The sequence below is a fragment of the Bos javanicus genome, chromosome 18, assembly GCF_032452875.1.
Source record: "Bos javanicus breed banteng chromosome 18, ARS-OSU_banteng_1.0, whole genome shotgun sequence".
NCBI classification, from domain to species: Eukaryota; Metazoa; Chordata; class Mammalia; order Artiodactyla; family Bovidae; genus Bos; species Bos javanicus.
Genome location: NC_083885.1, coordinates 18,816,390 through 18,840,912, shown reverse-complemented (window position 1 = coordinate 18,840,912; position 24,523 = coordinate 18,816,390). Strand labels below are relative to the sequence as shown.

The 24,523-nt window shown below is 41.2% G+C and overlaps 1 protein-coding gene and 2 non-coding genes across 11 annotated transcripts in view; all 3 read right to left on the bottom strand.

Annotated features, from left to right (window-relative positions):
* TENT4B (terminal nucleotidyltransferase 4B) overlaps window positions 1–24,523 on the bottom strand; it is a 73,008-nt gene that overhangs the window by 8,935 nt on the left and 39,550 nt on the right. For all 9 annotated transcript variants that reach the window (XM_061387124.1, XM_061387126.1, XM_061387128.1 and 6 more), the window contains exons 2-9: window positions 10,331–10,454; window positions 7,924–7,970; window positions 6,375–6,495; window positions 5,181–5,288; window positions 2,989–3,117; window positions 1,979–2,192; window positions 252–378; window positions 41–144 (exon numbers count right to left, since the gene is read on the bottom strand). In XM_061387124.1, the coding sequence (XP_061243108.1) occupies window positions 41–144; window positions 252–378; window positions 1,979–2,192; window positions 2,989–3,117; window positions 5,181–5,288; window positions 6,375–6,495; window positions 7,924–7,970; window positions 10,331–10,454 (974 nt within the window). The remainder of the gene's footprint in view (window positions 1–40; window positions 145–251; window positions 379–1,978; window positions 2,193–2,988; window positions 3,118–5,180; window positions 5,289–6,374; window positions 6,496–7,923; window positions 7,971–10,330; window positions 10,455–24,523) is intronic.
* On the bottom strand, window positions 12,979–13,048 carry LOC133231196 (small nucleolar RNA U2-30). Its single transcript, XR_009731075.1, has one exon. It is a non-coding gene; the product is annotated as a small nucleolar RNA U2-30 (small nucleolar RNA).
* LOC133231197 (small nucleolar RNA U2-19) lies at window positions 13,189–13,270 on the bottom strand. Its single transcript, XR_009731076.1, has one exon. It is a non-coding gene; the product is annotated as a small nucleolar RNA U2-19 (small nucleolar RNA).

Below are 24,523 nucleotides of genomic sequence, written 5' to 3'. Positions count from 1 at the left end.
AAAGCCTCTAATACTCAATCGATCAATGAAAAACTCTTACCGTTGCATGAAGGCTCGGGCCTATTCTGCAAGCCCCACTGCTTTGATATCCAATCTCTATATGTGGCAACTTCATCTGTTACTCTAATTATTCTACCTAATATGCTGCAAGTGTTAAAAAAAAAAAAAAAAAGAACGAAGGTACATTAATTCGAAGATAAGAAGTCGCAAACAATTTTGACGCAATGGGCTGATTTTAGTGAAACTTTTACCTCTCTGTCTCATTGTTGGGATAGTACTTTGCTATTGGTGATACAGCATGACTCAGGACAACGTAGGCATAATCAAAGGCCTGTTTCACCTGCATGGCCCCATATGAACTCCTTCCAACATCATTACCTTCAAAAGAAATATATACATAACATATTAAAATTTACTGTGGCTTAATATGAACTGAAAGTTCACGAGCCCTCTTCTGGGAGAGCAAGGGCAATCACTGTCCTCAGAATATGAGCCGCTAGTTGGCCCCACAGCTCCCCAGGCTCTAAACGTGTAGATCATGCATAAATATGTCATTATGGCATATAAATTGCCTGAATGTCTTCTGGCCCAACAGGGACTAGCCCTTACACAGTTATGAAAATAAAAGAAGCAACTGCCTATTTTCTCCTAAGAGTGAAACAAAAACAAAACTAAATTAGAAATACCTATTTTTTTGCTTGTTAGCTTTATAAACCTCTCCTGCACTACATAATGAGCTCCTAAAAAGCAAGGACCATCTTACTGAAAAAATCCTTTGTGTCCTTTACGTAGAGCTGGCTTTCAAAGAACATTTACTCAATGAATAATCTATTACTGTTTATAAGATGGTTCATTCAGCCAGAAAAGGGCTCCTAGGAAACTATTCTTTTAACTTTTTTCCTTACTTATTTTCAAAGTCAATACGTGCATGCGTGCTAAGTCACTTCAGTCGTGTCTGACTCTTTGCGACCCTGTGGACTGTAACCCTTTAGGCTCCCCTGTCCACAGGATTTTTCCAGGCAAGAATACTGGAGTGGGTTGTCATGCCCTCTTCCAGGGGATCTTCCTGACCCAGGGATCGAACCTGGGTCTCTTAAGTCTCCTTCATTGGCAGGTGGGTTCTTTACCACTAGCGCCACCCTGGAAGCCTCTCTCTCTATATATATATATTATATATATGTATGTATATTCAAAGTCAACACATTAAAGCAAATGACTAAAAGCATTTCTACTGACGTCCAATAATGCAGAATCTAAATATTTTACAATTATACCAGGAAAAAATATTGTCCAGAAAAATTAGAATACAAGCAAGCAACATAGAGCTTCATGAAAAGAGGAGCAATTAATTTTCCACTCACTTTCAAGCCAACGTAAAGCTGGAAAAAGCACACTATGCAAAATTAAAGAAGGAAGAAGGGTCCAAAAGGAAAATAAACTGTCTCTTGGTACCCTCTCTCTCAAGAACTCTGAAACATACAGTGTGTCTCAGAATCCTCACTTACATCCCTGGCTGACAACTGGTTAGAATCAGGAGCAGTAAGGACTAAAGAGAGAAGAACTTAAAATGGCTATCAAACTGGAGACGCACAAACCCACCCACAGAGCTAATATCTGTTCTCCTTTGCTTTTCAGAGTCAAATAAATTTTACTCCTAACCCCACTCATTTGCAAGCATACAATGTGTTTTTCTGGTGTGTGTGTTTATGTTCATGTGTCTGCTTATAAAATATCTTGAGGAAAAATGAATGACTACAATTACAAGTTAATCCTTAATTTTTCACCTGAAGAGAGTTTAAAGTACAATATAATGACTAAGCCTTTTTTGGACTGAGCTGAGTGGCTTGTAGGATCTTTGTTTCTCAACCAGCGACTGAACCTGTTCAGCAGTGAAAGCTCAAAGTCCTAACCACTGGACCTCCAGGGAATTCCCAATGCCCTCTTCTTGAATGTCCATAAATTTACCTAAATTCAATACCTGGTTGTAAAGGATCTTCTATATAAAGCATGGATGGCCTGTAGCCGTCTAGCATATTTTTCTGTACTTCATCTTTGGCCACATAGGAACCACCATCCTTTATCCGGATGCCAGTCTTTAAATAATTGAAGTGTCGTCCATATAATTCAAAAAATTCTATTAAGAGAACACCATAGTTTGTATTGGGGATGCAAGCATCTTCCCTGGGATGTAACTAAAACGAGAAGAAAAAAAAAAAAATTACATTGGATTTTCTCTGAATTCAAGGTGAGGACAGTAAATGACATTCTAACTTCTATAAACAATATTATTATAATTTTAGTTTCACAGAGCAGCCAACAGATAATAGAGTTAGAGCAGACTAATTGTAACAGTACTTGTGTTATAGACAACCGAAAGCACCATGGGCGCGGGTGGAACCCAAGGGTGTAGGTGGAGCCCATGGGTGTGGGGGATAATTTACGAGGCTGGATTTCACAGCTGCCCAGGATGTTGAGAGAGTCGGCTTGGCCCAACATCAAGGAAGTCATTCTGACTCACCAGCAGAGTCAGGCAGCTGGCAACACTGCTGTACCACATGAGCACGCTCACTGAGGATATTAAGACTTCCAACACATCTTACCCAGACAGCGAGTGAGACTCCACTGTAAGTCTCCACTTAGAATAGTAACTGCTTAGAAAGACATTCTTATTTTTGGCATTTATGTTACTATGCACACCTATGGAAACTGCACCATACTTTTTGTGTTAAAATTTGTAGTGAAAAGTCTCAAAAATATTAGAACACATGAGATTAAAAAAAAAAAATTCTTTCCTTGGGATTTTAAAATATTTAATTGCTAAATTATAAAAAAGGTACCTGGTTTAAAGGGTTTAAAGGGAAAAGTTGTCAGTAACCAAGGGAAGTATTCTAATTAGAGCTTGAGTAAAATTTTTTTCCAAAATGATTCCCAGCTGATTTATTTAACAAAAAACATTTAGTGTACACTAGCAGGGTATAACTTACTTACCTGAAGGAAACTTACTGCCATTAAAAAGAGACTATAAGAACCAATTCCACCCGTAAATACTTCATTAAGGTCCCTCTGTAATAAGAACTGTTTCAATACTAAAACCAAATATGGCAATACAGGATATTTCTGGAAAAGAAAATTATATTTTCAATGAATTCCTACATCAGTAATAGCTGGAACATTAATAGCATAAATGGTCTCTCAGTATAAACTGGTCCTTACATGACGAACTTTGGTGAAGATATATACTTGCGCACTTTAAAAACAAACTATAAAAAAGTAAGCTCTAAGTAACTGAGGATTGTGTCCTCACATCTAAAACCCCAAACACAGAGAGCACCCCAGCATTCACTATGGGACAGAACACTAGCAATACCTATCGCGTGACACTCATTTTATGATTTACTGAACAAGTCTCGATTGTAAATAGATAAAAGAAACGGTAGGGGATGACATCTCAACTCTCAAAGCAGTCAATCCATGGGATTTTAAAGAACCACTTCTGTAAGTAGAACGGCACAGGCAGACCAGGCCCTCCAGGTGATCCTGCGGAGTCCAGAGCAGGTCACCCTGCCTGCGGTCCTCGGCGAGGGCAGGTGAACACGCAGCCCACCTTCCGTGCCTTACAAGGAAGGGCGCACACACCCGCGGGGGCAGAGGAGGACAGCCTGAGTCCATCTTTCACTCAAGCTCATTCTCAGTAAGTCCTCTCCGCAAATCGGGCCCCGGAGTAGGGACTCCGAGAACAAAGCCGGCAACACACGTGGAGAAAGGAGCTTTAACGAAGCCACTAATCGCCATTCTTTCCTTGACGCTTATAGCGCACACGCACCGCTTCCTTAAGGAAAAAAAGCGTTTATACTTTGGCAAATCATGTCAAAGTAAGCGAGCGTGAGAAACAACAAAAATATGGAGAAATAAACATTTTTAAACACTATGGTTGAACTCGGAAATAGATGTAGTCTCTTTAAAGAACAATTAAGCAAACTGCCAAGAGAATTTTCTCTGCATGTATCCTCTGACCCAGAAATTCCATTTCCAAGAATCTTCTTACAATGTATTAGTGTAAAGAAAGATGCAGACGTGGAAGATGCTCACCAAGCGCTTTTTGTAAGAGCAGAAGACACTGGGAGCAACACGGGAAGAGCTGCCTGCACAAGGCATGGCCCATCCTGACGAGGGTGGCCAATGAGAAGACTCAAGAAACTCCTGACTGCTGACACAAAAATCCTCCAAAATAGCAAGTTTTAAAAAAAAAGTATGACATCATATATATGGTGTGCTATTTCTTTTGTGAAAAATCTCAAGAAGAGGATAAACAAAGAAAAGAAGTTGATGAAGGCAAATCCTATGTAGCTGATCTAAGCAGACAAAGTAAACTCACTTTTTGCTACCCTTTTATAATAGGTTTTTTTTTAAATTATGTGTATTATTCTCAATTTTTTAAAAAGTTTCTTTTCTGGTAAAAAGAAAATTTACACACACCCAGTATCTCCAAAAGAATGGGATTAAGGATATTTTCTTTTTCTGCACATTTCACATGAGAATATAATGTTTATCACATGAGAGTTATAATTTTTTCTTACATAAAAAGATGAACTTGAAGAACTGCTAAAGAAAAAAATCAAATGGAGAGAAAAGATAATTTAAGCCAAAGCAGTGCAGAGTTTTAGTTTAGGGAGAAAAAAGCCAATGCGTCCAGCTGAAGATGGTGTTGATAAATTGTGAACTCTCTAGGAAGAAAACAGAACAAGCAGAAACAGACTTAAATCACTCCAAGGGAAGGACATCTGCAGGACCTACCGCGCAGGTAACTCGGGGATTAAGACCTAGAAAAGGCTCCTAGAGAGGGTCTTAATTGGAACTCCTTCGAGACTGAAAGCAGACAGGAGTGAACTGCGTGGGATGACTCAGCCCGAATCTCCCTAAGAGGAAGGATCTAGGGCAGAGAAGCTCTTCAAAGGCTTCCTCCACCCTTAATTCTTACCTGAGGCCACACTATAAATTACTGATTATGACAAGCAGATTCAAGGAAAGTAAAAACCACCGCACAGAAAAGAAGCATTTGTCAGCAATACACATATAAAAATAGTTTAGCCAAGTATACCAAAACACCACCACAACAGAGTTTCAAAACATAACTCCATTTTCTAATAGTCTCATTGAATAAACACTATGAATTCTCTGACCTTGGTAAAATCTTTGATGAGGTCAGCTGCTCTGACGCCATTCTGTACATTAAAGCTGATATCAACTTTCACTTCGGTAAAAGAATCTGTTAATTTAATAATAGGTACCTAGAAAGAAAAGAAAGGTAAAACTTAAATACGTCAGACAAGTTAAATGACAAGTCGGAGGACGGAAGGTTACCAGAGCTGAGATCCTGACCTTCTCAGGAAGACTTTAAACACTGAGTATTCTGAACACATACCAGAGTAGACTTGGCTGTCTAGATATCTTTTGTTGCATATTCAGCATTTAAACTCATGCAGTATATTTTGGAATTTCTACTGATTGAGAGTTTTGAAACAAAGTAACAAAAACTTTTCTCGACATTAATCTACTTTGGAGAACAGTTTCTAACACAAGAAGATCAAGAATTATGAATGTCGGCCCACAGCACCAAACTGTTTCCAGTAAGAAAACTGCTAGATTCTTAAGCTACACACACAATAAGTCACTGGCATTTTTGGTCAGTTTTGCAAATAGCCCAAAAAACAACCAGACAAGAGAACTTAAAATGTAATAATTATTCTCAAATGAAAAATGATGGAATGGTTTATACAAAGTATCAGAAATTCTTTTAAAAAAAGAAAAAAAAAGCTCTTCTTCTACCATGCATTAGAAAACTGAGACCAGCAAACTTGATATACAGAACTAGATTTCCAAATTAATAGTTTTTAATAAAGAAACCACCCATTTCGCTCTAATAAAACCTGACATGCAAATATCCAAACCTCTAAAATAGACATATTTATTTCTAAAATGAGCTTCCATGAAAATTCTTAATGTTCGCTCCATTAGTTAAAATGACTTGATCTACAAAATTTCAATTAATACAATTCTTCAAAGATACAAAATATGATAGAAGAATATCTGTGTAACTAAAACTTTATTAGATATCCATATTTTTACTTACACTTTTTATATTAAAAAATCTATACAGTATTATATGATAAAATAGAGTAAAAATTTTTAAAGAAATAGATAACCAGAACAATTCATTTGTCTCACAAATGCAACTGTTTATGTGCAAGCACTGGGATCATGAACAGAAGGAATCATTCAGTCACAACCCAACTGTGTGCAAAATTAAAATTTAATTTTACACGTTCCATGCATAAGTAACTGGAGAGTTTAAGATGAAATGTTAAAGAACTTACAGTTGCTTTGTCCAGAACTTTCACCGAATCTTCATCTGCAACCTTATGCTTCCGAAGAGCTTCCTCCAGGGTCCAGAGGGGTAGGTTTTCCCACTTCCCGAATACCACAAGATCAATGTCACTGAACACAGAGCACAGACAGGAGTTGTTGAAAGAAGCAAGAAACTGTACTCACTGTCACTCCTTCAAGCTACAGCCAGCAAGTTACTGCCAGCATGATGAAAACTTATTTCTCACTCTCACACTGCCCAATGAAGACTAAATGTGTCGGTGAGGACTGTTTTTCAGAAAGTGGAGGCTGGCGATTTTAACAACCTCCTACTTCTCCTAGTCATGTCTCAGGGTGATTCTGAATGAAGTAAACCCTCAAAAACATCAGTTAATGTTTCCTGTTCATAAAGGCTTCTGGTACTAAAAACCTTAAGACCTTCCAAGTGAAAGAAATTAACTGGTTAATCGTGACTTACATTATCAAGTATAAAAGCAAGATGCAGGCATACCAGTATATCCAGTATGCCACCATGTGTGTAAGAAAGGAAGAAACACACATTTCCTTTTACATATAAAGAATCTCTCTGGAAGGATATGCAAGGAGCTGGTAACAGCAGCTCCTCCAAGCAGAGAAACTGGGGGACAGAGGTGGGATTCAGACTTTTCATTGTCATTATTTTTGTGCCCTTTTCAAATCTGAACTAGGTTATCACAAAAATTAAATTTTTAGAAAGAATGACTCAGGCTTTGCAGATGCTCAGAACCTAAATAAGGAAAAAATATTAAAGAACTCAAAGTTGAATATTTCAGAGTTTTGTAGGCCTAGGACAACAATGGGAAGAATGAAAATTGCTAGGATGCATCCACTTGAACATATTTTAAGTTTGGGTAAAGTAGGCTGAAGCAAACTCAAATGGAAACCATGGCGGATGCCTGCGGCTAATCATACCATACTGGGTACTTGAACGTGTGTTACAGGGTAAATCTCATGGTGGGTGCTCTTACCACAATAAAAACAAACGCACGATGAAATGTTTTTGCTTCATGAAAACCACGGCAGTTTAATTCTTGAAGAACAGGTACTTGATCCTCAATAAGTCTTACCATCCCCTCGAAGCAGCCCCAACACACATATCCTACTCTCATCCCCAGCTGTGGGCCAAGACAGCCCTCATTTGAGAAGACTAAAATAACAAGGGGCCTGAAAAGACCAAGACGTTCCTCAGAGAAGAGTCTATACCCTAAATTTTTGAGTCAGAATATGGTGACAGGAGCTAATATGAGTTCTTAATAAAAACTGAGAGACTTGGCTTCCCTGAGTGTACAGAGCTCTAGAGCATGACCAGGTCATGACCATAATATTACATTAACATCTGTGTTAGTGGGTTACGTTATGGGCTTGAACAGTTCTCTGTAGTGATACTCTATTACAAGGTAACTCAAATAAAATACAAGTAAGTTTTCATAAATCTGTTTTGTTTCTATTCTTACATATTTAACAGTCAAATAAACTCTAGAAAAATACACAATTCCTTGAAAGCTTCATAAATGTACTAACCTTGTAGGTAAATACAAGCCAGTTTTAAAACTTCCAAATATCTGGACCTGAAATAGAAAAAGTTATATTAAAATATCAGCTATGACAAACCTAGACAGTGTGTTAAAAAGCAGAGACATCACTTTGCAGTCAAAGCTACGGTTTTTCCAGTAATCATGTACAGATGTGAGAGCTGGACCATAAACGTGGCTGAGCACCGAAGAATTGATGCTTTCCAATTGTGGTGCTGGAGAAGACTCTTGAAAGACCCCTGGACAGCAAGGAAATCAAATCAGTTAATCCTAAAGGAAATCAACCCTGAATATTCACTGGAAGGACTAATACTGAAGCTGAAGCTACAATACTTTGGCCACCTGACGTGAGAGCCGACTCATTAGAAAAGACTCTGATCCTGGGAAAGAGTGAGGACAAGAGGAGAAGGGGGTGATAGAGAATGAGATGGTTGGATGGCATCACCAACTCAATGGATATGAGTTTGAGAAAACTCCAGGAGATAGTGAAGGACAGGGAGGCCTGGCGTGCTGCAGTCCATGGGGGTTGCAGAGAGTCGGACATGACTTAGGGACTGAACAACAACAAAAAATATCAGATGAAAGGCCAAACCATGGAGAACTGTAGGACTTTGCTACCCTCTACTGGTCACTTTTAGTACTACAAGAGCATTTTTTTTCCTACCACCACGCTTTCGGGGAAGCAAGATTCCATGTCTCACAGAAAGTAGTATTAAGTAGCACTACTTCTGAAAGTTAGTTTAAATATAGGTTCAAATATCAAACATGGGGACTTAAACAGAAACCTTTCAAAAGGAATGTTCACTGCTGCTGCTGCCCTAAAAAAATCTAAAGACACAATCCCAAATCCTTAACTTCTGTTCCTCTAGGCAGGAATCTCCTCATAGATTCCTGGATTACGGGCAGACTGCCTCCGTCACAGGACGAGCGGCAGCCTGCAGGCAGTCTCCACAGAGAACACCAGGCACTGTCGCTATAGCAGCATACTGCGGCACAACACCAGCACACAGCCCATCTCTACCCACAGAGAACAGTGGGAGACACAGGCAGACGTGCACACAAGTAGCTGCCATGAGGGATGAACCACGAAAAAAGTTCAGCCTGTGAGGTGAGGTGCACCAAGGGACTCAATCACAGCCTCATGTTCTAAAATCGCCCTCATCCGGAGGAGGACTGATTCAGATCAGGGTTTCTCAACTTCAACCTTACATCTGGGGCAGGTAAGTCCTTGCTGTGAAGAGCTGTCCTGTGCATCGTGTGATGTCTAGCCACCTCCTTGGCCTCTGCTCACTGTGTCAGGGGCACAGTCACGATAATCAAAAATGGCTCTGACACTGCCAAATGCCTCCCAGGGAGTCACCAATCTAGATCACGCAGGAGCAGCAACGTGGCACACAGCAGCTGCTCAATAAAAGACTAGTGTCGCTCGCTCTTCCCTGTGGGAAGCCCCGGCGGCTCAGTAGTAAAGAACCCAGCTGCCAATGCAGGAGGCCCATGCTCGACCCCTGGGTCAGGAAGGTCCCCTGGAGGAGGAAATAAACGGCAGCCCACTCTAGTATTCTTGCCTAGAGACTCCCACGTACCGAGGAGCCTCTCGGGCTACAGTCCATGGCGTCACAGAGTCTGACATGACTAAGCATGCTTGCATGCGTTCTTCCCTGTACCTATAATATCTTATTTGAAGCTTCTCTGTTTTGCCAATTGGATCAAAAAAGCTTCCCTGGATTTGCTCTTGCCATCCCATGACACAGTCTAAAGAAAAGTTACATAATACAAAGGAAGGCATTCCAATAAATCACTTCTTTGAATGAACAAAATGTAGAATAAACCCTTAAAGGAGCCCCCCAAGGTGACCATCAATAATAAGAACCACAAACAAGCAGAGGAAATCTTGGGCAAAAGTTTGTTCACTGGGTGGGGGTTATACTGAGAGACAAGGAGTGATAAGAAAAAGAGAAGGAAACGGCAGTTTCAGGAGAGTAGAGTACACGCCTACATTAGACTATGAAAATGAACTTCAAATGACACAACAAATTTCTACCTGACATCTTCATTCACCTATAAACAATTATGCAACGTTCATACTGACAGGCTGGAACAAAATAGTAACAGAGTTTTGATACATCACATCCAAATAACCCACTGCTATCAACACAAAGAGGCTTGATTTGTCTTTCTTCTCTTTATACTAATGATTCCTAAATATAGTTTGCCTTTAGCAGTACCACAAAGAAGTAGTCTTAAGTCAGTCATTCAATTCAACGCAAACAATTAGGAAGCCCAAAATTTTATCTAAAGGCTGGAGAAAATGGTTAGTTTTTGAAACTGCATTAGACCACAATTCTACAGATGCACATACACAGGGATACTACCTAAGCACCCAGACAGGTACTCACATCAGCACTGGGCCAGAGCTCCTTAATCACACTCTCGATCCTGTTCACCACCTCCATCCGCATCTTCTCCTCCTCTGGTCTTGGAGACATATATTCATAAAAATCACTGATTTCTTCATGCAGACTGAAGAAAAAAAGCAGAGAAGTTAATACGGACAAGGCCAATCTAATGAGAAATCACTATTTTAAATAATCTTACCCAATTAAGTCTTAAAGTCATCTGCAGGTTTTACATTCATAGATTTCTCACCTTAATTTTAATGTTATAGTTCACGCTAAGCTAAAATAGGAATGCACAAAATTTAATCAAAATGCAAAAGTAATTAAAAACGAGAAATTCCAAATTCCAAGAAGTCTTACTGGAGTGTACTAGCAGCTCTCACACATTTATTATCTGCCTGTGCAGAATACTTGCTGAGTGCTGGTGATTTCAAAACTTCTTAAATTTCAAGTGAAGGCCTTTATACTCTGCCTTTACACTTCTGATCCAGTAGATATAAACACAAGAAGACACAGACAAGCTTCTGGGCAGTGGGGGTGACCCTCTTCCCCCTCTGAAATCCATTCCTCACAGGAGCAAAAAAGCATGTCTTTCATGATGTCTGCTTAGTGAATTAAGTGTCAAATGAATAGGTCAGCCAGGGAGTATCAACAAAGACCTAAAAGGAATGGCTGGCAGACAAGGCTCCATAAAGGAGCTAAAAGGACTTTCGGAGACCGAGAGGTACGAGGCCCCCTCAGGGAGCACCGAGCAGAGGGCACAGCCTGTGGCAGGGGGAGGAGGAGAGGGAGGAGCGGGTCCCGAGAGGAAGGCAGTACCGGACAACAGCAGGCTCTGAGCGACACACAAGTTCAGACCTTCCCGGATGGTAACAGGGAACTATTTAAACGATTCTGAAAGGGACCAGGGAAAGACTGACTTCAAAAATGGAGCATTTTAAGATTTTAAGATCTGGCAATGGTGCCAACAACGGGCTGGCAAAGAGACAAGGCTGGATGCAGAAAGGATGGCTCACAGATCACTGCGAGTGCAGGGCTGGCTCAAGGTCTGGAGCATGGCGGCAGGAAAGAAATGGGCTCAGAAATGCCACACACACACACAGACACAATGGCGGGGCCACAGGGCAGGACCAGAAACGGCAAGAGAAGAGCGAGGGTGCCTGCAAGGGCTGAGGTCTGAGGTCTGAGGCGCTGCGGGAACGGATGAACAAGGTGAAAGGAAACACTAAGAAGGCTGGCTGGGGAGCTGCGTGCAGTCAGTTACTACAGAAGAAAACGAAGAATCAGAACAGAAGAAAATGAAAACCGCATTCCTTAACAAGGCGGTGCAGCTGTGAAGAGCTACCTTTAGGAGGGAAAGTAAGATTGGCCACTCAGTCCTGTCCAACTCTTTGTGACCCCAAGGACTGTAGCCCGCCAGGCTCCTCTGTCCATGGGATTCTCCAGGCAAGAATACTAGAGTGGGTTGCCATGCCCTTCTCCAGGGGATCTTCCCCACCCAGGGTCTCCTGAATTGCAGGCAGATTCTTTACTGTCCGAGTCACCAGCAGTTTCCCTCAGTATGAAATGGGAGGAAATCTGCAAAACTTGGGTTGGATGCAGACAAGACGTGAGGCCCAGCTCCAGGTCGCTGGAGGTAATATACCAGACTGAGGATGCTCTGGTGGTCATCTCGGTCTAGCACAGCTTCGATGAACCAGGAAGCCAGGAGAAGGGCACCAGTTAAACAGCAATGGGTGCCAAGCACCAGAGGGGAGCATGCCGGCGGCGGCAGGGGGAGCGGCAGTGGGAGGCAGGGCAGCCTCCAAGTGGAGGGGTGTGCCCGCAGCTGCAAGCCCATTCAGGTCCAGAGCAGGTTTGGGATCCACAGGAAGCTAGAAACACCAGGAGACCCAAAATGGTTGCAAGGAAAGGAAAGAAGACCAAATCTCAACATCCACTGGCTGTTAACAGAATGTGGCAGAGTAAACTTTAATCAGTAGTTTCTGCTTCTTCTGATACTTTCTTTTTAGAGTCAAAACACTCGAGTTCCATACTCAGGCACTGCCTGAGGGCAGCTGTGTTCCTTTTCTGGCCTCAGAGTTCTCAGGCACAACCTAGGGAGCAGCAGCCAGGAGCATTTTCAGGCCGTTGGTGTCCAACGGCTGGGCCATTTGGTAAGGAATGACCGACGGCAGCGTTGTGCCTGTTCACTGTGGAACAGGAAAACTGGATTTTAAAACTCCAGGGAGTTCTGCCGCTAAACCCAGAGACTCCCAGTGGAGTCAAGTCTTCCTTGACTTAACTAGGTGCCTTCCAGGTACCCTAGTATCTTCAGACTTTTTTTTTAAGCTTCTCAGCTTTTACTATATTCTCTAAGGTCATCCCCTTCGGTTTCTGAGAGACAACAGCTAAAATCATTAGTCATTAGAGAGTTTATGGCTTGCTTTACTCTTCTGCACTTTTGGTGGGGATGAGAACCACAAATAAACAACCAAACAATGGACTTCTTATCTAACTAGATCATTTGCTATGAATTATCAGTTTATTTGTGGTTTGAAAGCATATCACTGTAGAATACTTCCATTGTAACCAATGGGAAAAACCTCCTAAATTTGACTGTCAGCTACCCTACAAAGGCCCACTTACACATTTTTTTTTAAAAATTCTGAGCTCAGATCAAGTGTAGAAACCTTCATAGTTATAAAGGTGTGTAGTAAAACCTTTTAATCATTGCTCAGAACTGATCAGCTTTTCCTACACACACCCTCCCAGCCAGCTCTCACCCACCCATCACTTAAGTCCTCAGTTATCACTTTCACACACACGCGTGCGCACACACACACACACATACCCCTTACTTTAAATTACCCTTTGCTTCTCAGAACTATAGAGATCATGCATCAGGTAGACTAAGGGGTCTTTTCTGATGCTCAGATTAGGCTATTTTCATCATGGATCCACTTCAGGAAGAGCAGATCTCAGAGAAACTTACACATTTTATAATTCAAATAACAGGCAAAAAGTGTTTAGCCCAACCTCTAGTTAATCTTTAAGTCATATGAAACTAAGTAAGAAGTCATCCTCCAAACACTACTGAGTATCTGCGTTCAAGGTATTACAAGGAAAAAAGCTAGTCACACATGATCCTTGCCCTGGGTGGTGTCCATCTAGTGATGGAAACAAATACTCATGATGTGAAGCAGTTTGTGTGTGTGATACATATATCCCACGCTGCTTCCCCACAGGCAGGGTGCAGACGAGCAGGAGTGCCTTCCTATGACAGCTTCTGGAAGTGCAAAGAGGTCGCCCTGCAGGGTGGTGAGGTCCTCGTCACCTCAAGTCACTTTCAGATGACCACAAAGCCAACAGAGGTCTTGTAAGGGATTTCTGAACTCGGCATTATTACAAGGTGGAGAAGATTCCAGAACTCCTGTTTATCACTAGGCTGTCAAGTTTCTAATTAGCACACATTAATTTGGAGGAAAGGTATGATAGTTTTATGTGACAAATCATTAAAACAAGATTACCCTACCACACTTTCAATGGCTAAATTAAAGAGCTCTCTTGGTAACTGTCACACTGCACTTGAAAACGTGGGTTATCTTCAGATAACTTCTGGTGTTGATTTCTAACATCATTTCACAGTGATATGAGAACAGACTCTATGATTTCAATACCTCAGACAGACCATGAAATTTTTGCACATTTCTTATGACCCTGGATATGTTCCAGTGTCTCCAGATTTATAGTCCACGGGAATTTGAACAGAATTTGTGTCCTGCTGTTGTGTGAAAATTGTATAAATCTTAATTATGTTGAATTGGTTCATAGTGCTTTTCAGGTGTACTATATCCTTCTACTTTTCTGTCTATTCATTCTAATAAATTGGGGGAGTTTGATATTGAAATGCCAACTAAAATATCTATTTATCTACTTTTAAAAATAATTGTAATATATAGTGGAACTATATGTAATTTTTCCCTGTATTTTCCAAGTCTCCTGTAAATGTGTTATCATACTTTCATAATTAAAAAAATAATTACCGGGGGAGGGAGGGAAAGACTACCCTAACACTGTTTGCTGACGCATTCTCCTACTGAGAGACAGCTGGTATGCTAGCAGTTAACAGCTATTAAAAATAAAGCTGTTATGGAAGGAAAAAAATATCCTAAATTTTAATAATCCATGGAACTATCTTCCTACTTAGGAAAATATGATTCTACAGCTTATCTTACCTCTCTTATTACTTTGCCTTTTCCATACTGGAAGGAGGGAAAGAGGAGTAAGCGGAAAAAGAAGGGCTGTTAAAACAAAAAACTATTTGAACAGTAAGAACCAGAGAAACCATCTCAGGCCTGCCAGGGTCATCTCCTTACCCAAGCCAAACACAAACATTCTTACCTATCTCATCTATATTTAACCGGCTTTATGTAAGATGCTTATTAAAGAACTAAGTGAGAAATCTTGGTACAATCAGGAGATAAACTTCCAATGAAAATTTTAAGATAATTTTGAGGGGCTCTTTCCCCATGGACCGCATAATTTGACTGGCATGGTACAACGTATATCCAGGTGCTTTAAAAATCCTAAAGGAACTGAGTCCCATTTCTGGAGTGCCTACTACATGCCTGGCACACTTTTGAGTGACATGATGACCTAATAAAGGCTGGAAACTGGAGAAAGTGTGCAAGTTTGCTTTCACACATTAATTATGCCTCTGGTATCAACTACACAGAGAAAACTTCAGTTTCTTCCACTTCTGGGTTAAAACTCGGTATTAGTTAAATTAGCAAACACTGCTGTGTGGTACACACCCAACCGTACAGTTTCTCATCTTAGAATTACAAAACACAGCTCTCCTGTGATCAGAATTCCTGAGTGACAGAAACACAGTGCCCTCTATTAGGACAGCAATGTCTTCTTAAAAGATAAAGTGAGCAGCAAAGTGGAAAAGTATATAAAAGCAATATGATAAAATAAGTGCCTCTACATAACTGGAGAGGATGCCCCAACCCAAAATTTTTAGAAAATGAGAATCAAAATTAATTTGCTGGGGTAAAACTTAAACTCAAAAATTAATGATAACACAAAAATTTAATGGAACAAAGAAGAAATGTCAATAAAAAAATAGCTTCTGTACCCACAGATAATTTAGGTCATAAAGACATGAAAAAATCACTTTTGCTCTGAGAAGAGTTCCCCCAGAGGAGATATGCTAGCCTTTCAAAACAGTCTTCAAAGGCTCAACTTCTCTGGCTATAAAAGGGAAGAACTGCTTCACACCTTTTCAGCTGGGCAACCCAGGGTGGGGTGTGAGTCTCTTAGCAGTGCCTGCAACCTCAGAACCAAAATCAACATGGCAGTCTCCCTGATACCGCCAGGCCAAGGCGGGCAAGATGACCCACTGCTGGCCCCTCTGCTCAACACTGCCCCGGCAGTTCACCCAAAATCTGTTTGGGGCTAACACTGCTTCCTGGGGGACACCTGCCCAGCTTGCAATGTGCCTGAGGACAGTGTCACATCAAGGTCAAGCCATTCAGTTCCATAACTGAAGTCCTCTTTAACTGTAACCTCAGACCTATATGAAGGCACATGTCATGTGTTAGTCACTCAGTCATGTCTGACTCTTTGTGATCCCACAGACTGTAGCCCGCTGGGCTCCTCTGTCCATGGGATTCTCCAAGCAAGAGTACTGGAGTGGGTTGCCGTCTCCTTCTCCAGGGGATCTTCCCAACCCAGGATTGAATCCAGGTCTCCTGCCTTGCAGGCAGATTCTTTACCATCTGAGTCCCCAGGGAGCTGACCAAGTCTATTCAGTTACTGTCAATAACAAGATACTCCTCCCCTGCAAAATTTTAAGATTAATAATAAACAATTCTGACAAGGACATATGGAAAAGGCATTCACATGCTGCATGTAAAAATGTAAATCACTACAATCTAAGAGGTTGTTGTATAAGTGATAAATGATATTTATATAAATAATCTTTAAAATCCCCCATCTTTCATTAAAATCAGGATCTGGAAGAGTATTTGCACTTCCACGTTTACTGCAGCATTATTCCCAGTAGCCAAGATACGGAAACAACCCAAAAATACACTGACAGATGAACAGTCAAAGGAAACAATATGATGACATATTATTCAGCCTTAAAAAGGAAATCTTGCCATGTGAAACACCAACAAACCTGAGAGGACATTATGCTAAGTGAAATAAGCCAATCAGAGAAAGACAAATACTGTGTGATTCCACTTACACACTCTAAAAACGGCCAAACTCACAGAAGCAGAGAATAGAATGATGGATGCCAGGGGCTGTAGTGGGGTGGAGCATGGGGAGTTGTTCAATGGATATAGTTTCAGTCGAACAGGATGAATCAGGTCCTAGAGATATACTGTATAACACAGTGTCTACAGTTAACAATACTGGGTTGTGCACTTAAAAATCTGTTCAGATCAGATCAGTCGCTCAGTTGTGTCCGACTCTTTGCGACCCCATGAATCGCAGCACTCCAGGCCTCCCTGTCCATCACCAACTCCCGGAGTTCACTCAGACTCACGTCCATCGAGTCAGTGATGCCATCCAGCCATCTCATCCTCTGTCGTCCCCTTCTCCTCCTGCCCCCAATCCCTCCCAGCATCAGAGTCTTTTCCAATGAGTCAACTCTTAGCATGAGGTGGCCAAAGTACTGGAGTTTCAGCTTTAGCATCATTTCTTCCAAAGAAATCCCAGGGCTGATCTCCTTCAGAATGGACTGGTTGGATCTCCTTGCAGTTCAAAGGACTCTCAAGAGTCTTCTCCAACACCACAGTTCAAAAGCATCAATTCTTCGGCGCTCAGCCTTCTTCACAGTCCAACTCTCACATTCATACATGACCACAGGAAAAACCATAGCCTTGACTAGACAAACCTCTGTTGGCAAAGTAATGTCTCTGCTTTTGACTATGCTATCTAGGTTGGTCATAAATCTGTTAGGAGGGTAGATTTCAGGGTATTCTTACCACAAGCAAGTGAGGGGACACAAGGAACTTTTGGAGCTGATGGATATATCTACTGCATGGATGGATGCGTGCATGTTCAGTCATGTCTGACTCTTTGCAACCCCATGGACTGTAGCCTGCCAGTCTCCTCTGTCCCTGCGATTTTCCAGGCAAGAACACTGGAGTGAGTTGCCATTTCCTCCTCCCAGGGAATCTTCCCAACCCAGGTATCAGACCCATGTCTCCTGCATTGCAGATGGATTCTTCACCACTGTACCACCTGGGAAGCCCAAATATCTACTGCCTTGGACATATCACCACCCTGGTTTCATGGGAGTAAACATACATCCGAACTCATCAATTTGAATATCTGCATTAAGTATGTGCAGCTTTTTGCAAAGCTGTTTAAAAACAAATCCCCCCTTTTTAATCCTCCAAGAATATTTCCATAAGGGAACAAGGATATTCACCACAGCATGATCTGGAATACTAACTAATTTAGAAACAGCCTCAATGTCCATCAGTGGGGTCCAATTACATAATCATAGGAACACTCATTGACCTTCTCTTGAATTATAGCCAATAATCCATTAAAAAGAATGGAGAAGAGCTGTTTGATTCGACAGAGAAAGACCTAAGATTTGTTATGTTTAAAAGAAAGGATCCCTTTCATGTACATTAAAAAAGACACATACGCAAACACACAAGAGAAAGTCACAACACGTTTCTATTTGCATTACAAGTTTTCTGGAAGGAGAACTGTTATCAGTGATCACCTTAGGGACAGGGCATGGTGGGCGAGTTAGGGAGACCTTTAGTTTTTATTTCATATCACTGTGTATAATTTTGTAATTTTTTTAAACCACCAGCGAGTATTTGTTTGTTGTCTGCTTTTCTAACAGGAATCATTATTATCTTTTTGGAGAGATTATAGTCATTTGCATCTTCTTTAAATTTTTGCATGTGAAAATACACACGTGTGCATGCATGTGTATTTCCCCCAACCTCCACCTCATAGAACAGGGTCCACATACCATACTGTTTATGATTATCAAACCTGATAAGCGAACTTTGGGGTAGAGACTCACTTTGTTTAAAGTGACCCCGGTTTGATTCCAGGGTTGGGAAGATCCTCTGGAGAAGGGATAAGCTACCCACTCCAGTATTCTTGGTTTTCCTGGTGACTCGGCTGGTAAAGAATCCACCTGCAATGCAGCAGACCTGGGTTCAATTCCTGGGTTGGGAAGATCCCGTGGAGAAGGGAACAGTAACCCACTCCAGTATTCTGGCCTGGAGAATTCCATGGACTTATACTCCATGGGGTCGCAAAGAGTTGGACACAGCTGAGTGACTTTCACACAGCTCACATACACTGATGTATACAGTCTATCTTTTAAAATGCATATATATTAAGTATGCATTTTTATAACAAGGAAAAATATCATTAAAGAAAACTAACACCTGAAGGCAAAAGACTCGTTATTCTAATAATCTAGCTTTGCAGACCAAAAGGTCACAAACCAGGCGCCTGGAAGGTATGAACAGAAAGGGGCCCCAAAGCAGGCACGCAGCAACAGACACAGGACACATCTGGGAAGCTACTGCTCGCGTGATGCGACGCAGTGAGTGTAGCACTAAGTTTCTCTTGGTGTCGGACTCATCTATTCTAGGGACTTAAATGTGTGTGTACATGCAAGAGCAATTTCAGGAAGAATGCATGCTCGCAGTAGTTCCCTCTGGGGCATGGAACTGAGGTCTGAGGTGCAGGGATTTATATACTCTTTTGCACTATGTGATGTTTTCCAAATGCAAGTAGGAACCAAGAGAGGTGAGTAACAGCAAGCCCTAGGGTGATGCCTACAGCAGTCTCAGTGACATCTTCAGGAGGCTCTAAAATTTGATTTTTACAAAGAAATTGTCCTCGTAGCTCAGTCAGTAAAGAGTCTGCCTGCAATGCAGGAGACCTGGGTTCGATTTCTGGGTTGGGAAGATCTCCTGGAGAAGGAAACGGCAACCCATTCCATGACTCTTGCCTGAAGAATCCCATGGACAGAGGAGCCTGCCAGGCTACAGTCTTTGGGGTCACAACAGTCGAACACAACTGAGTGACTAAGTACACACACAAAGAAATTGTCACACACCCACACACATACCCATTCTGTATTTCCAGCTGCCAGCTAGACTCGTCTACATAGATGTCACCTCAAACTCAGTAAGTTCAAAATGAAACTCCTTGTCTTTTTCCAAAACCTAATCTTCCTTCTTGGATTTTCCTCCCTGCGTTAGTTACTGTTTCCCCGAAATGGAAACTAAGCTGATCTCGCTGCCCCGAGCTTCTCCCTTCTCTGGGCCATCTTCCACGTGATCACTCTTCCTCAAGCTATCTGTATCACTTCCTGATGCCTCTTCTCCCCAGTACAGCCACAAGGCACTGTGCTGGAACATGCCAGATCTCTGCAAGAGCCCCACCCTTGCACAGGCAGGCCCTGCGCCTGGAGTACCTTCTTACTCAGCCTCTGAGAAGCTCAGCTGGCACCTCCTTGGTCAAATTGCCAAAAGCATTACTTTAGCTCCTCCTCAGTGCTCCTGACCACTCTAGTCCTGGTCCTACCTCCTGTCCAGCTGTCAGCCCCAATGAGTTCACAGTGAATCCCTGGCTCACAGGCCTCCCTGCTGACTCAACTCTCCGATTCAGCTCTGTGTAGCCAGAGCTGCAGCACAGAGAATCGCTTCTGGAAAAAGGGACCTCAGATGACGTATGTACATCCAACCATGATCATGCCCACATGTCACAGAAGGGATATTATACACCTTAAAATAAGCTCAGGACCAGGATCCAAGGAAATAGACATTCACACAGTGGAAAATGACAGAACCAGAAAGAAGGGCAATTTGGCCCCCAAAATACGGACGTAGAGTCAGAGAGGGTAACTCCACTTCTCAGAACATAGCCTAAGGAAATAAGTCTGCATGTACAGAGCGATATGGCTATCAGAAAATATCCACAATGAGCATGGAGTTTTTTTTAAAAAAAAGCTGAAGTTCTGAAATATTTCAAGGAAGATCACCAGTATCAGAGTGAAAAAGAAAAAGCCCTTGAACTCTTCTTTATGTAGAAAAGTATTCACACCCCAAATAATTCTCACTATAAACTAAGATTAAAAAAAGGGGGGGGAGAAAGAAAATATGGATGACAACATAAAATCATTTAAAATACACACTTCAGGTTTGCAAACTTCATAGGCATTTAAAACTGTTATTCATAGTTGAAGACTGTGCTATTTGCTATGTCAGCTCCTCCTTGGTTAGGACATGGGAGTAAAACTGCAGAGAATGGAACTAAATTATAAAGTTTTCCTTTCTTTCTTCTTTTAAGAGGTGTTCAGACCTGCTTTCCTAGAAATTAGAGCATTCCTTTTAAATGTCATCATCTGTTGCTGCTCTCAATTTTGGGATCACAGTTTTATTAGGCCAGTGTTTCAGAAGGATGGTTTTCCTCTGATTTCCTGTTCCTTCCCTTTTTACTGCTATGAAGAGAGAATGAAAACCATCTGCTTCCTCTAAGCCTCTTAACTTTTGCCACACAACCCTGCTACTACTTTCGAGCAAGTATAAAGACAAAGAAAAGGGAGGCAAGAAGAAAGAAACGACTACCTGAGAGTTGCTTTATTTAATCCTAGGCATTCATTCTTCCCTCTATCAGTAAAAATTCTCAACTCCCTCCGCCACTCTGAGTAGGATCTAACCAAATCTGGATAAAGTTGGGTAGCTCAAAGAATAGTTGATAGTATTTCCCAATTAAGGATAAATACCTTGAAATAAAAGCTCAGTTATCAGATTTATCCCTCAAATGAAAGGTACTCAAATATCTGAAGAGTTTAAAAAAAAAAAAAAAAGAGGCTGAATCTTTCTTTATCCACAGGTTAAAATGTCAACAAGAATAGTTCATTCTACAGAAGTTTGTTATATTTTTAAATATAACAATGACATGTAGATGTGTTTAATCCATACAATTCTAATACAAAAACATTTATTTTTTATTTTTCATTTATTTATTTATTTCTAGTTGATATTTAAGAACAGACACACACACATACACAGAAGCCGCTCAGTCATGTCCAACTCTTTGCGATCCCATGGATTGTAGCCCACCAGGCTCCTCGGTCCATGGGATTTTCCAGGCATGAATACTGGAGTGGGTTGCCGTTTCCTTCTTCAACACTGCTGTATAAATACATGAGCGCTTGCAGTGTCTCCTGCTGTGTTAAACTACTGGTAAAACAGGCACAGAACCAACAACGGCTTTTATAATTTACCCTTTTTTTTCCTCTGTACTGTTGAGATCTTTTGGGGTAAGTCCTGGCACTGTTTACAAAATTTTTTTGAGCTTAAGTGAAAAAATAAAGACAAACTGATTCACAAAGAGTTCATTTACACCAAAAACATAATGTTTATAAACCTAGGTTGACTTTCAAGTTCCCATATTCTTTCAAATTTAAGAACAACAAAATAAACTCTGAAATAAATAAGGAAGTTTACAGTGGTCTGTAAAGCACACGCCCGGGGGTACACTTAAAAACCACCTATAGCTCTACCCCAAAAAAGCAGCAAACACAGCTGGTGGTGACTATGTGCCAGACACAAACACTCACCAAATACCTGCTGCAAACTATTTTACTCCACACACCACTTTAAAGTCAGTGGAAAAACAAAGTGACTATACCATGGCCACTGCACATGTCATCTGATACTATAAAAATCTATTTGTAATGACTGTATATAAATACAACATATAAATACAGACAAGCCTCATTTTATTACGCTTTGTAGATATTGTATTTTTTTACATATTGAAGGTCTGTAGCAACCATGTAGTCAAATGATGGTTAGCATTTTTTAGCAATAAAGTATTTCTTAATTAAGGTTATGTACATTATTTGTTAAGACCTAATGCTATTGCACACTTAACAGACTACAGAATAGTAAAAAGATAGCTTTTATGTGCATTGGAAAACCAAAAAATCTGTGTGACTTGCTTTATTGCAATCTGCTCTTTATCGTGGTGGTCTGGAACCAAACCTGCATTATGCCCAAGGTATCCCTGTGTACCTAACTTATTCTGCCAATCCCTTATCACTAAACGTTTAAGCTGCTTCCAGTTTTTCGCTACTATAACTCACATTATAACGCTGTCTTTGTACATAAACCTGTAATCAACTAATTTCTCTCTTAGAATAAATTCTTAACAAGTGGAAGCCTTTTGTGAAAGGCATGAACAGTTAACACTTGTGAAGGTTTCTCCCCAAACACTCTCCACCAGAATGGGAGATGATAAGGTCTCCCACAGAAATGCACGATGGTCCCTCCCCAACCTCCACACCAATGGAGACTGTTGTGTTTTTATTCTTTGATTCCTATTGTTGTTGTTCAGTCACTCAGTGTCCGACTCTGCGACCCCAGGGACTTCAGCACGCCAGACTATTCCTATTAAGGTTAGGAATTTTCTCAATGCTTATTGGATATTTGTATTCTTTTTCAACTCATTTCAACAAACTATTAGGTGAAACTAACAAAGCAGTTTAAACACCATGTTGTTGTTCAGTCGCTAAGCGTGTCTGACTTTTTGCAACCCAGGGATTGAACCCACGTCCACTGCACAAGCAGGCAGGTTCTTCACCACTGAGCCACCTGGCAAGTCCACTTAAAGAAGACAGGCTGGGGTCAAACCTCTGCGTTCCCACTGACAGGTATGCCCGGGTAGGTGCTCTACCTCTCCCGGTCGCCCCTTTTTCACCTGCAAACTGTGGACAGTAATACTAATACTATCATCTTAAGAGTTTCTATAGGGATTAAACAAGAATATGGAAAGGGCTTGGCATAGGGTTTACTGCTTACTTTGCACACAGTAAACCTCAATAAACACTGGCTATTTATTAAACGGACTTTCCTGGTGGCTCAGTTGTAAAGAATCTGCCTGAAGGAGACACCAGTTTGATCCCTGGGTTGGGAAGATTCCCTGGAAATGGCAACCCACTCCAATATTCTTGCCTAGAGAATCCCATGGACAGAGGAGCCTGGTGGGCTATATATAGTCCATGAGGTCACAAAGAGTCGGAGTCAACTTAGTGATTAAACGACAAAAACAATTTAATAAACACCTGAAGTATGAGGCACTGAATAAGGTGATAAGATACTCCACTGAACAAGACCGACATGGTCCTTGCCATCATGAAGCTTACAGTCTACTGGGAATTAATTTTAAAAATAAACTTTTAATTGGATCTTTATGTTGGATCTGTCTTATCTTCTTATTGGTTCATTAGCATTCTTTATACATTATGGCTATTAACCTTCTGAAATAGATAGCAAATAACTCTTTCTGATTAGTCTTCCATTTTGCAAAGCTTTTTTAATGTGTATAAAAACTTTTTAAAAAACAGATTTACACCTATGAGTCTCTGCCCGAAGAGAACAGCTAAGGCAAATAAATATAACAAGAAAAGGCAGGGCTCACTAGTGGTGAAGGTGCCAACAGGAAAGCCCATGTCCCATAGACAGGAAGCAGCAGCTACTCGGGGCTGGCCAGCGGCTGCCACTCGGCAATGTGAGTCCAGCACTGCCTGGAAGTGAAAATACTGGAAATATTTCAAAAATACTTCCCATTTTTTAAGATAAGCCAGAAATCCGGACTACTAGGCAAAATTTTAATTTTAAAATTTGGACACAATTTTTACAAGATAAACCAAAGAGTGTAGGGAAAACATAACATGTGTGCAGGTCTGATCTAGCCGTTAGGTCATCAGTCTGCAATCTCTGCTTTTAAGTCTCCCTTTTCTGTGTATTCAAAAGGCTTTTTTTACTTTGAGATTAGAAAACTACTCAACTATCAAGAGAATGAGCAAACGAGCCACAGACTTGGAACAAAGATTTGCAAAACACATAATCTGAGAAAGCAGCGGTCCCCAAACTTTTTGGCACCAGGGACTGGTTCCATGGAAGACGATTTTTCCATGGAGGTGTGTGTGGTCGGGTGGTGGGATAGGATGGTTCAGGCTGTAATGACAACAATGGGAAGGCAGATGAGGCTTCTACTTCCAGACCCGTCGCTCACCTTCGGCAGTGCAGCCTGGTTCCTAACAGGCCCTGGACCACAACTTAACCACCGCCTGGGGGTTGGGGACCCCTGTGATAAAAGGTTAATATCCAAAATATACAAAGAACTCTTAAAACT